This window comes from Chiloscyllium plagiosum, unplaced genomic scaffold (assembly GCF_037043375.1).
Source record: "Chiloscyllium plagiosum isolate Xiang-an unplaced genomic scaffold, Cpla_swu_hap1 HiC_scaffold_14, whole genome shotgun sequence".
Classification (NCBI taxonomy): Eukaryota; Metazoa; Chordata; class Chondrichthyes; order Orectolobiformes; family Hemiscylliidae; genus Chiloscyllium; species Chiloscyllium plagiosum.
Window position 1 is genome coordinate 22,415,334 of NW_028270152.1, and position 17,628 is coordinate 22,432,961.

At 45.3% G+C, this 17,628-nt stretch overlaps 1 protein-coding gene across 7 annotated transcripts in view; it reads right to left on the bottom strand.

Moving 5' to 3' along the window:
* plxnb1b (plexin b1b) overlaps positions 1–17,628 on the bottom strand; it is a 261,451-nt gene that overhangs the window by 97,988 nt on the left and 145,835 nt on the right. For all 7 annotated transcript variants that reach the window (XM_043707786.2, XM_087994156.1, XM_087994155.1 and 4 more), the window contains exons 3-5: positions 16,356–17,484; positions 10,771–10,953; positions 1,642–1,770 (exon numbers count right to left, since the gene is read on the bottom strand). In XM_043707786.2, coding sequence (XP_043563721.2) covers positions 1,642–1,770; positions 10,771–10,953; positions 16,356–17,474 — 1,431 coding nt within the window. In that variant the 5' untranslated portion in view covers positions 17,475–17,484. The remainder of the gene's footprint in view (positions 1–1,641; positions 1,771–10,770; positions 10,954–16,355; positions 17,485–17,628) is intronic.

Genomic DNA, 17,628 nt, shown 5'->3' on the forward strand with positions numbered 1-17,628 from the left:
TTTCCTCCGGGTGCTCCAGTTTCCTCCCGCAGTCCAAAGATGTGCAGGTTAGGTGAATTGGCCATGCTAACTTGCCCGTAGTGTCAGGTGAAGGGGTAAATGTAGGGGAATGGGTCTGCGTGGATTGCTCTTCGGAGGGTTGGTGTGGACTTGTTGGGCCGAAGGGCCTGTTTGCACATTGTATCTAATCTAAACTAAAAAATCTATGGTCACTAGAATCTAGAAGGACAAGGGCAGCAGATACATCGAAACATCACCACCCTGCAAGATCCCCTCCAAGCCACTAACCAATATGACGTACATTGACTCTGAAATATGTCTTCGTTCCTTTAGCATCGCTGAATCAAAATCTTGGAACTTCCTCCACAACAACATTGCAGGTCGACCACAGAAAACTGACTGCAGCAGTTCAAAAAGACAACTCACCATCGCCTCCTCAGGAATGGGCAGCAAATTTTGGTCAGCCAGCGATGCCCATGAATTTAAAAAACCCTCAAACAACTTGACTTTCTGGGATTCATATCCATATTTTCTGCCCCAACATTGCTGAATAACACCATCTTTTACAGCCGATGAATCTCTCTCAGTCCTGACATTGACAGTGTTGACACTGCAACAAAGAGGTGGTTCCCCTCTCTACTTGCAGCTGTACAAACTAAGCCTTGTTGAGGACATCACCTAAAATCTGAAATGAAATTCAAGCTCATCAAAAGGACACCAAAGGAAAGTATTAATTTGTTTGACGGAAAGCCTTAACCCATGTTGAGCTACCAGTGCTGTTACCACACCAGAGTAAAACACTAAAATTTCACAAACCTCAGCACAATGGACTCAAACAGAAGCTTGCCTGCTACAATGCATTATTTCTCAGAAGCCTATGGTTCTGCATTTCTGCACAGGATTATCACAGTGTGGAAGTAGGCCATTTGGCCCATCGAGTCCACACTGAAGAGCATTTCGCCCAGACCCACCCCCTACTCTATCCTGTAACTCTGCATTTCCCATAGCTAATCCACCCAGCCTGTGCATCCCTGAACACTATGGACAATTTAGCATGGCCAATCCACCTAACCTGCATACCTTTGGACTGTGGCAGGAAACCGGAGCACAAGCAATGTATACACAGGGAGACTGTGCAAACTCCACACAGATAATTGCCCAAAGGTGGAATCGAACCCGGGTCTCTGGCGCTAAGAGGCAGCAGTGCTAACCACTGAGCGACCGTGCCACCCCTTACATTAGATATCATGTGTAAACTTGCGAATGTTTTAAGTACAGGCACTGTTCCACATTTATTCCGCTTCATCTGAGTGGGAGTAACGTTAATGCAATTCACTGTTCATCTCCTATCCTTCTATCAATTCAATTCCTGTATGTTTGATCTATGTGATATTACCTAAGCCTGAAATGCTCCTCAATCATTGTCTCCCTCCTCATTTTCATCATCAGGTAGATCGTTGAAACATTTTAGCTCATCTTCCGTGATTCAGAGTAAAATACCATGTTTTAAACATCTCTTCCCATTCTGCTGACACAGCCAGCACCAACGGCTCTATAGTCATTGGATGGAGGATTAGGAACCCGTGCCCTTGGTATCAAACTGCTTGAAACATGCACTTGGCTTCATTTCCAGAGACGTACCTTTAGCTGAGTTGTGACGTAAAGATGCTTCTGCTCACGGTCAAATACTAGGTCGCTATTGACTGCTGCGTTGGGCTGGATTGTGACTGTCGCATATTGCTCTGCCTCTCCAGATGGCTTCACAAAAACCTAAGAAAACAAGTTGTTTCACTCAATGAAGTGAATCTCAACACACACAAAAGACAAGAAACAACCTTCCATTTTCATGCACAACAAGCTTCAGCAGTTAGACATTATCCACGAGTTAACTGCCATACTGGACTCTGTTTAATTCGGCCTTTGGTGAGGGAGAATGGAGGTGGTTTTTGCAGTTTAGGAAAGCTGAAAGAATGAATGGGAATTGGACCCTCTTCTATCAAAGGGTAAACTAACTGCAGCTGCGTGATGCCTATGTTGTTTCCATTTTTAAGTTTATTTTTACCACTCCCTCTAGAATTCCGGCCTAGCAGCCGAGGACTGAAGTTGGTCAAACTGTTACAGTGTATGGGTGCAAAAGGGGCTTCAGACTACCTCAAACCAGTCATGACCAGACACGCAGTCTCTCCGGCAATTGTTAACAGCTACTCAGAGTCATAGAGTCCCATAGCACAGAGACAGGCCCTTTGGCCCAAATTGGCCCATACTGATCAAAATATGAGGGGCAAAGATCTGGATTGATTTTACCCTTTTTTAAAAGTATTTATTCATGGAATGTGAGCATTGCTGATGAGGTCATCATTTGTGGCCCATCTCTAATTGCCCACTGAGAATGTGTATAGGGTATAAGCAGGTAGGGAAAGACTTAAGTTCTGAGTTTTGTGAAACAAGAGGTTCTACTGAGCATGACTCAGATCAGATAAGAACTTACAGTTAACAATGGGGTGCTGGAGGCAAGGGTAATGGGTTAACAAGGTGGAAAAGCAATCATTATGTAGAGCTATTCAACAAGATGAGCTGGCATCCAGTATGTAACATCAATTAACAAGGTGAAAGTATTTATTATGTGAAGTCAGTTATTCATTGTGTAACAGCAGATGGCTTAATATTTACTATTGATGCTCGCTGATTGTAACGGTTACAATATTAATATGTAGGTTGCCTTATCTGGATGCTGCTCCCTGTAAAATGACTATAGAGTTCATTAAGAAACTGCTGTTCCAGAGAAGACTGTGAACTCATGTCTCTGTGCACATGGGTTATCGTTCCCTCTCCCTCCTGGGCCCGGAATAAAGATGAAGGAGGTAAAACTATACTGTGTCTGAGTGTTTTGCTTTGTCTGAGGGGGAATGGGACAACACCATGAGAAGGTGGTGATGAGCTGTGGTGTGTATGGAGGTTGGCACAGTGACGTTCGATGGGGAAGCCAGGAATTTTCATCCAGTGCTGGTAATGCAATGGCCATACACTACCACTTCAAAATAGTGAAAGATCTGGAGGGAATCTGGCAGCTGGTAGAATCCTGAGCTACAGTGCAGGATGTGCTAAAAACCACACATAGTGATCCTGACACCATCAAGGCAGAGATTAGTTGAACTCAGCACAAAGAGGCATTGAACGGAAACTTTCTGGTTTGCGTGATTTAATTATAACCCGCCTTCAGCACCCAAGCTATCAGAGAGACTATTCATTGAACATTTTCTTAGAGTGTGTTATCGAATAATTGGAAACATTAAGATGGACTGTAAGCCATTTAATTCCACACCATCTTCCCCATCAATCCTCCTTCTAAAACATGCCCTCTAGTTTGAGATTGATGGACACGTTTTCAGCAGATAGAGTGACCGAATCCATCTCAACAAACAGCTCGTTTGAGCTATGGGGAAGGGCCACAAATTTCAAATCACCCTGAACAGTGTAGGCCCTACAACAGGGCAGTCAAAGCTGAAGGTTGCTTCAGGCTAGTTATCTTTGACAGTGAATCTAAGACACTGTCCAAGACAATTGGTCATCTGCAATCTCCTATAAGTACATAGAATCACAGAATTCCTGCAGTATGGAAGCAGGCCATTTGACCTATCTAATGATACCGTCCCTCTGAACAGCAGCCCACCCAGAAACACCTTGCTATCCTATCCCTACATTTCCCATGACTAATCCACCTAGTCTGCACATCCCTGGACACTATGGACAATTCAACATGGTCAATCCACCTAACGTGCATATCTTTGGACTGTGAGAGGTAACCAAAGCACCCAGAGGAAACCAGAGAATCCGGTGGACACCCACACAAGCACAAGGAGAATCTGCAAACTCCCGAGGCTGGAATCGAACCAGGGTCCCTGGTGCTGTGAGGCAGCAACGCTAACCACTGAGCCACTGTGCCACCCTCCCTGTGAAGCAGCAGCAAGATCACAAAGCAAGCTGTATGGAGTGATTCCGTTACTTTTCCAGATGCAATGTGCCAAATAATTCTGCTAACCCAACCATGGTAAGGAGGAGTATCACAGACTCCCCAAAAAATCTACAAACAATCCAGGAACATGTGACACTCCTGCTCACACCTTCCCTACAATCCTTACCGAAATCAGGTTTTCACGCAGAGGGTGGTACATGTATGGAATGAGCTGCCAGAGGAAGTGGTGGAGGCTGGTACAATTGTAACATTTAAAAGGCATCTAAATGGGTATATGAATAGGAGGGGCTTGGAGGGATATGGACCAGATACTGGCAGGTGGGACTAGCTTGGAATAGGATATCTGGTCGGTACCGAAGGGTCTGTTTCCATGCTGTTCATCTCTATGACCCTATGATGTCTTGAACAAAAAACTGAAAGAACTGTGGATGCTGAAAATAAGGAACAGAAATTGCTGGAAAAGCTCAACAAGTCTGTGGAGAGAAATATTTCAGGTCCAGTTCTGAAGGGTCACTAGACCCAAAACGTTAACACTCATCTCTCTCCACAGATGCTGCCAGACCTGCTGAGTTTTCCAGCAATTTCTATTTTTGTTTCATGATGTCTACACTGTTCTAAGCATTTTCTCCAATTGTGACTCATGTAAAGTATACCATAGAAAATCCATTAGCTTTGGCTCAGATTACATAGATCACAGAGCTGATCTAGCTTTGCTAATACTGTCATTAACTGTGACCCATTCAGAGTTATCTAAAATGCATCCATGTGAATTTTACAAAACAGCACCTTGCATTTACAAGGCATTGTGATAGAGGATCAGCCACGATCATATAGAATGGTACAGTAGAATCAAAGAGCCAAATGGCCTACTAGTTTCTATGATTATACGACAATGTCAATGCAATCGCAAGGCACTTCAAATCAACATGACTGGACAAAATTTGATTGCAAACCACCCCTAGCACATTGCATTTCTCCTTCTCTTGCTTTTCATTCCTTTGCCTTTCACCTTAAGGTTCTCTGGTTTCTGACCCTTTTGCCACTAAGAACAGTTTCACCCCACCTATCTCCAGGTTCCTCATGATTTTGGAATTCTTCATCAAATCTCCCCGTAACCTCCCCATTCCTGAAGTAGGAGATCTCCAGTTCTCAAACCCATCAATTCAATTGAACGTCCCTCATCCAGCACACCATTCTTCTGAAACTGTTCCTCACCCCCTCCTATACTTTCACTTCCTTCCTTATGTGTGGTGTCCAGAATAGAGGACAATAATCCGGTTGAAGCCAAACCAATATTTATTATGGGTTCACCAGGACACACTTTCATTTGTATTCCATGCCTTGATTTTAAGTCTCAGAATCTGGTGTGCAATATTAACCACTTTCTCAAACTGCTCTGCCATCTTTAATCATTGTGCACATACATTTCCTGGTGCCTCTGCTCATGCACCACTCACACAATCATGACTTTTACCTTACATTGCCCCTCCTGCATCTCCCTACCAGGAGGAGTCACTTTCACACCTATTGGCATTCATTTTTCTACCTGTCTGTGTTCTCTTGAAACTTATTTCCAATGAAACTGAATGGGCACTTGAAGAATAAACTGCCAGCACTGTCCTCTCCACATAACCCTGGATGCCTCTACTGATCAAGATTCTATCCAATTCAGCCTGAAGTACGCACAGCACTCTGCCTTCCCACACAGCTCTCTGTGTAAAGGAGTCCCTGACTTTCATGTACAAATATCTGAAGGTCCCTTTGCACTGCAGCTTTCAGCAATTTGTTCTCCATTTAAATAATACTCTTGTTTTGTTCTACCTTCTAAATTGAAGAACTTCCCATTTTCCCACATTACACTTCATTTACTAAGATTTTGTCCACTTATTTAATCTATCTAGGCCTCTCGGTACCCTGTCAGTGTCCCTCGCGCAACCCGCCTTTCCACCTACATTTGTGGTGTCTGCAAATCTGGTTACAGTACATTCGCTTCCTTCCTCGAAGTCACTGATACATATTATAAATGGTTAGTGTTCCAGAACTGATCTCTGTAGAATTCTGCTAGTCCCAGGTTACCAGCCTGAAAAAGAATCCCTTATTCCCACTCTGTTTCCTGCCCATTAATTACTGGGTAATTAGTCATTGGCAGTCTATTAGTCTGCTAATAGTCTACCTCCAACACTGTAGGTTCTTATCTTATGACTTAATCTTTTGTGAGATACCTTGTCAGATGCCTTCTGGAAGGCCAAATACAAGACATTTACTTGCTCCCTTTTATCCATTCTGAGTGAAACCTCTTCAAAAACTCGACTAAATTAAGCAGACAAAATTTCACTTTCATGAAGCCATGCTGACTCTGTTTTATTAGATTATGATGTTTCAATGATTATGCTTCTACTTCCTTAATAGTTGATTCTAGTACTTTTCCAATAATAGACGTTAGACTAACCAGCCTATAGTTACCCTCTTTTTGCCTTCCTCCCTTCTTGTATAGGAGTGTCACATTAGCAGTTTTCCAAATCTTTGATACTTAACCAGAATCCAATGACATTTGGGAAATTCCAACCAATTGCATCCACCATTTCGATAGCTACCCCTTTTAGGATCCTAGGATGTAAGCCATTAGTACCAGGGGACTTGACTGTTTTTAGCCTCATTAGTTTGGCTAATATCAATTCTTTAATGCTGGTGATGGTACTTAATTCCTCCACCGTATTCTTTAATTTGAATGGGATGTTTGAAGTATCTTCCACCATAACGACTGATGCAAAATATTTATTTAATTCCTCTGCCATTTCTTTGCTCCCCCTTGTTCTCTCCAGATTCATTTCCTAAGGAGCCCAGGTTCACTTTGACCTCTCTCTTCCTTTTTATATATTTAAAGAAGCTCTTACTGTCAGTTTTTCTATCCCTCGCTGGTCTGCCCTGGTAGTTTATTTCCTATTATCTTTTTAGTCCTTCTTTGCGGAGTTCTGAATATATCCCAGTCTTCAGGGCTATCACTAACTCTAGCCTCCTTCCATGCTTTTCTTTCAATTTAACACTCGCCTTAACTTCCTCACTTAGCCATGTTTAGTTTATCCCTCTCTTAGAATCTTTCCTCCTTATTAAGAGTCATAAGTTAATAAACAATCCAGGTCTTTTTCAATATATAATTTCAGTTACATCACACTGTAAACTTTTGCTATAGATTCTGTGTCTTATGATCCTACACTCCACAACCAGCTGAAGAGGGAGCAGCGCTCTGAAAGCTAGTGCTTCCAAATAAACCTGTTGGACTATAACCTGGTGTTGTGTGATTTTTTAAACTTTGTACATCCCAGTCCAACATTGGCATCTCCAAGTCATGATTCCTTAATTGCTACTGCTTGCTTTCTGACATCTTGCTAATCTATCCACTTGAGCTGGGGCGGCACGGTGGCTAGCACTGCTGCCTCACAGCACCAGAGACCCGGGTTCAATTCCCGCCTCAGGTGACCGACTGTGTGGAGTTTGTACATTCTCCCAGAGTCTGCGTGGGTTTCCTCTGGGTGCTCCGGTTTCCTCCCACAGTCTAAAAATGTGCAGGTTAGGTGAATTGGCCATGCTAAATTGCCCGTAGTGTTAGATGAAGGGGTAAATGTAGGGGAATGGGTCTGGGTGGGTTGCGCTTCAGCGGGTCGGTGTGGACTTGTTGGGCCAAAGGGCCTGTTTCCACACTTTAGGTAATTTAATCTCATTTCATTATCATTCCTTTGACTTAAGTTAAACACAGTTGTTTCTGTCCTAAATTTCTCACTCCCGAACTGAATGTTAAGTTCGATCACGTTATGACCACGACTTCTTTGGGGGGGGGGGGGGGGGGGAATCTTTTACTCAGAGGTCAAGTGTTAAACCTGCCTCATTACCAGAACCAAAATATCATGCTTCCTGTTTGGCTCCATGATATATTGAGCAGGAAAATCGACGTTTCGGGCATGAGCCCTTCTTCAGGAATGAGGAAAGTGTGCCAAGCAGGCTAAGATAAAAGGGAGGAGGGACTTGGGGGAGGGGTGTTGGAAACGTGATAGGTGGAAGGAGGTAAAGGTGAGGGTGATAGGCCGGAGTGGGGGTGGGGGTGGAGAGGTCAGGAAGAAGATTGCAGATTAGGAAGGTGGTGCTGAGTTCGAGGGTTGGGACTGAGACAAGGTGGGGGGGGGGAAGGGAAATGAGGAAACTGGAGAAATCGGAGTTCATCCCTTGTGGTTGGAGGGTTCCTAAGCGGAAGATGAAGCGCTCTTCCTCCAGCCATTGTGTCGCTATGGTCTGGCGATGGAGGAGTCCAAGGACCTGCATGTCCTTGGTGGAGTGGGAGGGGGAGTTGAAGTGTTGAGCCACGGGATGGTCCCCTTCCTAGACCTCTCCATTAAAGCCCTCCGCTTCTTCCTTTCCTGCCGTACCAACCAGTACCCTTCCACTGACACCCTCCTTCGACTGACTGAACTGGTCCTCACTCTGAACAACTTCTCTTTCCAATCCGCCCACTTCCTCCAAACCAAAGGAGTAGCCATGGGCACCCGCATGGGCCCCAGCTATGCCTGCCTCTTCGTAGGATATGTGGAACAGTCTATCTTCCGCAGCTACACTGGCCCCACCTTTTCCTCCGCTACATCGATGACTATATCGGCGCTGCCTCATGCTCTCACAACGAGGTTGAACAGTTCATCCACTTTACCAACACCTTCCACCCCGACCTCAAATTTACCTGGACCGTCTCAGACTCATTCCTCCCCTTCCTAGACCTCTCCATTTCTATCTCAGGTGACCGAATCAACACGGACATTTACTATAAACCGACCGACTCCCACAGCTACCTAGACTACACCTCCTCCCACCCTGCCCACTGTAAAAACGCCATCCCATATTCCCAATTCCTCCGCCTCTGCCACATCTGCTCCCAGGAGGACCAGTTCCAATACCGTACACCCCAGATGGCCTCCTTCTTCAAAGACCGCAATTTCCCCCCAGACGTGATCGACGATGCTCTCCACCACATTTCCTCCACTTCCCACTCCTCCGCCCTTGAGCCCCGCCCCTCCAATCGCCACTTGGACAGAACCCCACTGGTCCTCACCTACCACCCCACCAACCTCCACATACATCGTATCATCCGTCGTCATTTCCGTCACCTCTAAGCAGACCCCACCATCAGGGATATATTTCCCTCCCCTCCCCTATCAGCGTTCTGAAAAGACCACTCCCTCAGTGACTCCCTCATCAGGTCCACACCCCCCACCAATCCAACCTCCACTCCCGGTACCTTCCCCTGCAACCGCAAGAAATGCAAAACTTGCGCCCACACCTCCCCCCTTACTTCCCTCCAAGGCTCCAAGGGAGCCTTCCATATCCGCCACAAATTCACCTGAACCTCCACACACATCATTTACTGCATCCGCTGCACCCGATGTGGCCTCCTCTATTTTGAGGAGACAGGCCTCCTACTTGCGGAACATTTCAGAGAACACCTCTGGGACACCCGAACCAACCAACCCAACCACTCCGTGGCTCAACACTTCAACTCCCCCAAGGACATGCAGGTCCTTGGACTCCTCCATCGCCAGACCATAGCAACACGACGGCTGGAGGAAGAGCGCCTCAACTTCCGCCTCAGAAACCTTCAACCACAAGGGATGAACTCCGATTTCTCCAGTTTCCTCATTTCCCCTCCCCCCACCTTGTCTCAGTCCCAACTCTCGAACTCAGCACCACCTTCCTAACCTGCAATCTTCTTCCTGACCTCTCCGCCCCCACCCCCACTCCGGCCTATCACCCTCACCTTTACCTCCTTCCACCTATCACGTTTCCAATGCCCCTCCCCCAAGTTCCTCCTCCCTACCTTTTATCTTAGCCTGCTGGACACACCTTCCTCATTCCTGAAGAAGGGCTCATGCCCGAAACGTCGATTTTCCTGCTCCTTGGATGCTGCCTGACTTGCTGCGCTTTCCCAGCAACACATTTTCAGCTCTGATCTCCAGCATCTGCAGTCCTCACTTTCTCCTCCATGATATATTGCTCTAGGAAACTATCCCTAAAGTAACTGATATTAGAACTGGTGTCTGCTGGCCTTCCTCAGTGAGGCCAAATCTGGTTCACTTTGTCCCAGATCATTATTTCTGAAAGCTTTTGCACAACCAAGTTCAACTGACTGGAATGTACTTTCCAAGGTCTTTAGGGAATAAGATATAACATTTGCAATTCTCCTGTCCTCTCGTGTCACCACTGTATCGCAGAAGATTTGGAATATTGTTGCCAACGCTTGCATAATTTTAACCCTTATTTGAGTTGAAATGAGCCACTTTTCTGGCCTAGGACGAGTTTGATACACTCTGTCCTAAGTAGAGAGGCAGCTTTATGACCTAAAACACCAGCTAAAAATCAGTCAGGGTTCAGTGAGCCCTTAAAGACAAAGCAGGACAGGATTGCGTCTGGTAAGCCCCCCCGTAGTTAAACCATGGAGGGATCATTTTCACTAATGTTCCTCCCCAGCTGCAGTCTAATAGGCAGAACTGAGGGTTGTGGGAAATTTTCACCTAGAATAGTGAATGAATGTCAGCAGTGAAGGATTTTGGGGACGATGCTGTGGACATTGAAAAGTGCAATTACAAAAAAGTGACTATTTTCTTTTTTTAAACAACGAGACAGCCCTTCCAGACAACAGCTGCACCTCCATGCTAAAATGCTTTAGATTTCTTTGTGATGGCACAAAATAAGATGGCCAAATCTTTCTCGCCTGCCAGCAGATGGTTTCATCTGACCTGAAATAACGCTCCTACTCTTACCTTGTGCAAACGGCCCTTGGCATCTCCCAAGAAGACGATGGTGTGCTCCATTTCCACAGTCACTGCCACTGCCACCAGGTGTCCCTGCGCAACCTTCAGTACCAGAGCTGCCTCTATCGGAATGCGGCTGGCCATTGGGCTGGGGGTGTGGTCATAACCACACGGGTATGCATTAAGAGTGTCCTATGGTAAAACCAGAGGGCGGGGAGAGAAAAAGAGGACAAAAAAAAACACGGATTATTTATGGCTGAACCAATAAGTAAAATGACAAGTCAAAAAGTTAAACATAAATTGCTTTACAGCAACGTTTAAGAGCACGCTGCTGACTTATAAAGAGTCAGGTGCCACACAACACCAGGTTACAGTCCATCAGGTTTATTTGAAAACACAAACTTTCGGAATGCTGCTCCTTCATCACCCGATGAAGGGACAGTGCTCTCAAAGCTTGTGATATCAACTATAACTCAGCATCATCTGACTTCTGACTTTGTTCCTGTCCAGTCCAACACCAGCATCATGGCTTGTAAAGAGTTTCACAATCCATCACTTCCTACAATGAGGTACAGATGCATGACGCTGTTGGTAGTTTTATCATACAATTTCCACAGTGTCAGGTCCACCTCTATTGAGTAAACAATTTTTGATCACTACAGGCGTCAATTACAGCAGTGCTATTGAGCATATGTTAAAGTGTGCCAACTACTTTGTGCATTTCTGCGCTTACCAATTTAAGAGCATGGCTGATTTCAGGCCAAATCCCATCTACTAGGAGATATACTCAGCTGTCGGCAGTGCTAACAATTACAGGAGGCTGTCAGAACATGGAAACCTTGGGCTGCTTTAATTACATGGTTTTACTATCTACCCTGAGCTGGGGCCAAATTGCATCAGCACAGACACTGTATGTGTAAATAAATAAATGGGCATCAGTTTAAGCAAACATTCAACCATTCACCATTTTTAAAATTCCTAACATAAAGCCTCTCTTATCCTTTTAGTTAAAAGAAAAACAGTCCAGTCCTTTTTTCCATCTGCTCCTTTGATCTGATGCCAATTTCTTTGGTCCATTCCTTTTCTCTTTATACTTTCTGGAAATATTTACTTATGCTGGGTCTAATGGGTTGCTTAATGCTGCAGTCAAGCATTCCTCATTCATTGTTGACTTGTGAGCCAAGGAAAATGATCCCAGGTGAGAGACAGGTCACTAAAGGCACTCAAGTTGCCAACTCCCTGCTTCAGTGGAACAGGAACTAAATACTGCCACAAGCCAGGTAATTAGATAAAGCTCTGTCCCCCGCTGTGCATGACAAGACAAAGCAAAAAGGCTCCCCTGCTCCATTAACTAATTTATTGGGGAGTCTGGTCAGCAATTCAGACAAGCATCCACAAGGCAGAAAGATGCCAAGAGATCTGGATTAGATAAAAGCAAGGGAAGGAAGGTGAAGCAGAGCAATTGTAGGGAATGGCTCATTTGTTCTACTGCTGAAGAAAAGTGATTCACATTGTAGGGATGTCAATATCAGAACCGCCCTTGTCAAGCTGGGCTAATGACTGTCCGAGCCAGTCTCTTCACATTGCTATTCATACATTCACTCCCTCTCTCCAGCAGAACCACCATCAGCCTCGAAGGAGTAACACCACAAACCCTGTCTTGCTTTCTATTACTCTAGCAATCTGAATGCAGCAGACATCGTACCTACTCATTATAACAATTTCAAATAGTGCTGGCTTATAATCCAATTTGTTAGGTTCAATTTAATATCCTTAGTGCGATGAATGTCACTGACAAAACCATTGTAGCAGGACTCATTTAACCTCCTAGTCTATCTTAAATTGGGCCCACATCTCTTTATAGGTAAGTCAACATCCATACACAGGACTAAGAAACCTCAGTTCAAGTCCCACCTGCTCCAGAGGTGTGTAACAACATGTTGATAAGGAAAGAAACGGTATACTCACATTCTCTACACTAAATTGGTGCCAATGCAGCAATGTGATCATAAGACCATTAGACACAGGAGCAGAATTTAGGCCATTCAGCCCATTGAGTCTGCTCCGCCATTCAAGCATGGTTGATAAGTTTCTCAACCCCATTCTCCCACTTTCTTCCTGTAATCCTTGATCCCCTTGACAATCAAGAACCTATCGACCTCTGTCTTAAATATACTCAATGACCTGGCTTCTTCAGCCTTCTGTGGCAATGAATTCCACAAATTCCCCACTCTCTGACTGAAGAGGTTTCTCCTTATCTCCATTCCAAAAAGTCTTCCCTTTACTCTAAGGCTATGCCCTCTCACACACACAAGTAATCAGTCAATTTGTATCTTGTCCTGACCAACCCTCCTGTAAGGACCAATTGGTCATTATAATGCTGTAATTACCTATAATTCATCTGTCATCTTCCAGCTCAGAGGACCAGCCACAAAACTATATGATACCATTCTAGGGGCCAATGGGCACCTGACATTGGATTGAGAAGGAAATGCCCTTGAAACTACGGAATGAAAGTTCCTCAAAATCTGCTGCACCGCAGTAACCTCTGTGTACAAACTTTGGGAAATTTACTCCCTTGCTGGTGTTGCATTTACGGGTTTAAAGACTTTGTGGGCTTCTGCATTGATGGCCTTCTGGGAGAGAGAATGGAACTACCGTGAGAAATTAATTAACAGAGACAGTGAGGACTGCAGACGCTGGAGAAGTCAAAGTTGATAAAGTGTGGTGCTAGAGAAAGCACAGCAGGTCAGGTAGCATCTGAGGAGCAACAGTCGATGTTTCGGGCAGGATCCTTGCACATTCCTGAAAGGTCGACTCTCCTGCTCCTCAGATACTGCCTGACCTGCTGTGTTTTTTCCAGCGCCACACCTTATCGACAAATGAACTAATACTTCCACCAGTGTCAGGGCTTGGCTAATGTGGGAGTGGACTGGGAAAGAAAGGGGGCATTGGGGGTTAGGACGAGTGGAGAATAGCTATCACGTTGGCCACTCCCCATTCCTTACTGCCCCTTCTCTACTTCCCACAACCAGCCATACACTCTGGGGGCAAGGCAGAATGCAAATGCCACCTTACGTGTTTCACTTGAAGAATGCATTTGATCATCAGTCAACATCTAAGCAAGTTTAGAACCACCAATCTCAGATTTGTATAACTTTAATGCTTTCCTTGGTCTTAACCTTTGTTTAGTGACAGCAATCAGTACACTTTGGAAGTTCTTCACTGGCTGTTTGAAGATTTGGGGGTGAAGACGAACGCTACATAAATACACTTACCTTCTTAAGTTTTCGAAAGAGCTCCATTTTGGTCTTCTGGCCAGAGTGGCTAACCAATGGGGACAGTGTCGGTGACAATAATCCACAGCTGAATCAGGCATTTGGCCGATCCAATTGGGTGACAATTTAGTGGAACTCCTGATAACCTCATGGCCACTGGCAATTCCCAACCACCAGGGAGATGGGACAGAGTCCCTTAACCTTACGAAGGGATGAGGAAAAAAAAAATCTTTGACTAACATAGAAAATACACCCAGTTATTCAGATTGTGAGAAAAGATGGTAAAAGAAATTTCAGATGGCAGAGATAATCACCTCTGGGAGGAGGACAGTGAGTGTCGTGGAGTGGAATTTGCTGACATTGGTATTCCCCTGTATCTGCTGATCTTGTCCTTCCAGACAGTAGTGGTTGTGGGTTTGACAATGCTGCCTAAGGATCTTTAATGAATTTCTGAGGTACAGATGGTACACACTTGCTGCTAAGGAGTGGATGCTCGTGGACCTGGTGCTTGCCATTGGCCAGCCCAAGCCTGATACTGTCCAGGTCTTGCTGCTTTTGGATGGGACAGCTTTAATACCTGAGGAGTTACGAATTTTGCAATCAGCAACAAACATCCTCACATCTTACCCTAAGATAGAGGGAAGGTCATGAAAGAAGTGACTGAACACAAAGAATCGAAGGGTGAAAAACTTTAAACCTGTACACACTAGGCAATTAGTATCTCAAATAAAAGAGAAACTAAACGCTGTCTCTCAACATTCAATGACATTCCCATTGTTGAATCCTCTGCAACATCCTGCGTGCTATCATTGACTACAAACTGAACTGGACTGCAATGGAAATACAAATATGGAGTAGGTCAGAGGCGAGGAATCCCGCAACAAGTAACTCACATCCTGCCTCCCTAAAGCCTATCCACCATCGACAAGGCAGAACTCAGGAGTAGGATGGAATACTTCCTGTACTTGCCTGGGTAAATGTAGCTCCAACAAACACTCCACAAGCCTGATACAATCCAACACAATTGGCACCACATCCACAAACACCCTTGCACAAGCAGCATTATTGCCAGGGCTCCCTGATGCCACACTCAGCCAGATGTCAAGGGCTGTCACCCTTACCTCACCCTTGGAATTCAGCTTTGTGTCCATGTTTGAACCAAGGCTGTAATGAGGTCAGCAGCTGGGTGGCCCTGGGCAGACCCAAACTCACAGGTGATTGTTCAGCTAGTTCTACTTAATAGCACTGTAGATTTCCCATCACAACATATTGATGTTCAAAGTACACCAATAGGGCAGTAACTGGCCAGGCTTGCATTTGACCCTCTTTCTTGTGTACCAGCCTGGGTGTTTTTCCATATTGCTCAGTGGATGCAGTTTGATAGATGTTCAAAAACAACTTGGCTGTCGGTGGTGGAGGGGGCAAGGGGAAGCGAAGCTATTTCTGTGACACATGACTTCAGTACCATTGCAGAATATTGTCAGGTCACATGGACTTTGCAGAATCCAGTGTTCAATCGTTCCGTGTTCGATTATGAGAATCTGTTTATTGTTGGTGCTCAAGGCGCGAGATTAGTTAGGTCTGGATGTGGACTCAGGGACAAGGAAACAAGGAAAGGAACCAGAAGATACAGCAAGGAGCATGGAATAGAATACAGCCCGCTATACACATAGAAACTCTGTATAGATCAGAAATATCACAAGTGTGCGAATATTCAGCAACAGAACGACAGCATGTTTCTGTCGAATTGCCATTGTACATCCAAATCAAATGAAAGCAATTTCTGCAACGTTTGGAACATTTTGCATTTTTAACCATTCTTCTCCTCAAACTAACTGGGAAATGCAGTAGTTCATAAATCTAAAATTTCATTCCAAAAGCTATGTTTAACTCATTTTAAATTTCATCTTGAAAACGTCTTGCACCTTCATCGCTCACTCAAAGCGTCAAACATATTAAATTATGTACAGCTGCACCGTCGGGCACATTTAAATGTGGCTTTTAATCTTGCACTATTTAGAGTCTGACAGATTTATTTTGTAGAACTACTGCAGCAAAAGCAGAGTGCCATTTCAGTATGGTGCTCTGAAGCTTCCCGGACCAAGGATGCTGAAGTGACTGGCATGCATTTTTCCCTCTTTTAAAACCTCTTTTACACACTTTTAACCTTCTTAAAGTGACAGGTCAAGCTACAAAGGGTGGATTTGCTGGCCTGGGTGGAACAGCAACTCCTTCCTTTAAGCAGGTGGGATTACTGCAGGACTCCCTTTAATGTTTCACAGTAGCAATAAAGTCTAGAATTATGAAAGGACTCACTGAAGTTAATCCGCTGCAGCTGGACTTGACTTCATACTCAATGTAGGCTGCCTCAGCCTTCTCGCCCACCTTCCCGTAATTGGTGTAACACTGGTCCCTGGTCTGGTTGATCATCTGATCAATCTGATTCATGGTGTAAATGCAAAGTGCTGACTCCTCCGTTGCCTTTGCCGTGGCTGTCTGACCAACAGCGAACGTGGCGAACAGGACCTCCCCGTTAGTTTGGAGAGCCCCCTCCGCTAAGCCCTTCCCCGGCCGGCTGACATAGGCCGCCTGGAGTAAATTGTAGTTCTTCTCAGCAGTCTGACAGACAAGCGGTACCTCCACGTACGAGTAATAGTGCATGTCTCCCAAGCAGATCCGCGACACGTAGGTTTTGTATTCTCTGGATGAGGACTTGAGGTCCCTCCGGTAGAACAGAAAATACACCGAAAACTGGTAAATAAAAGATTTGACAAAATGGTGGTTGTACTCAGAGAGCCTTCCAGCTACTGCTAACTTTGCCGTATCCTCGTAGGAGAAAATGGGGTGAGATTCCAGGCTCTGTGGATTTTGTAACTCCAAATTGCGGGTGGTAATGGGAGGGATCCCACCGGCACCTTTGCTGGTGTAACCACGGCCTACAAACAGGACGGCTGTCTTGCCTTTGGACAGGCCGACCAACCCTACCGTAGTGACGTTGGGGTCATTGGCAGCGACGTACTGCGTGTCAACCGGGCGTTCCGGGCGGAACAAGACCCGGCTAATGTTTCCCAAACTCCTTTTCTCACAGATTCCTTGAAACAAGCTGCCGCAGGTGATCAGCTCATCGCCGTAGGGGTTAGTCAGGAGGAGCTTGTTGTGGTTGTCTGTCAGCCTCGCGTGCGGGCAGTCGCTGGGGTTGACGGGCGGAAGGCAATCCTTGCTGTCATTCTGTGGCCCCGTTGGCTGCACTACCAGGTCGGTCAGCTCCGAGGTCAGCTGGAACAGGAAGTTCACGGCCCCGATGTAGACGTTGCCAGTCTCTGGGTCAATGGTCAGGTGCTCAAACTTCACATCCGACCTGCTGAAGGATTTGTACTTATCCCCACGGCAGATACTTAGAAAAACGATGGCAAGGAAGACGTTCCCAGACCGCATGATCAACGTGCTGTAACAGAGCAGAAAAAAAGATTACTTTATTAACCGTGGGTATCTGGAACCTTCTTTACTTCCATAATGACAAAGATCTTGAGACTGGGGGTTCAATTGAAAAATTTCTAAACTGAGATTGACAATACCTGCGACTTGCAAA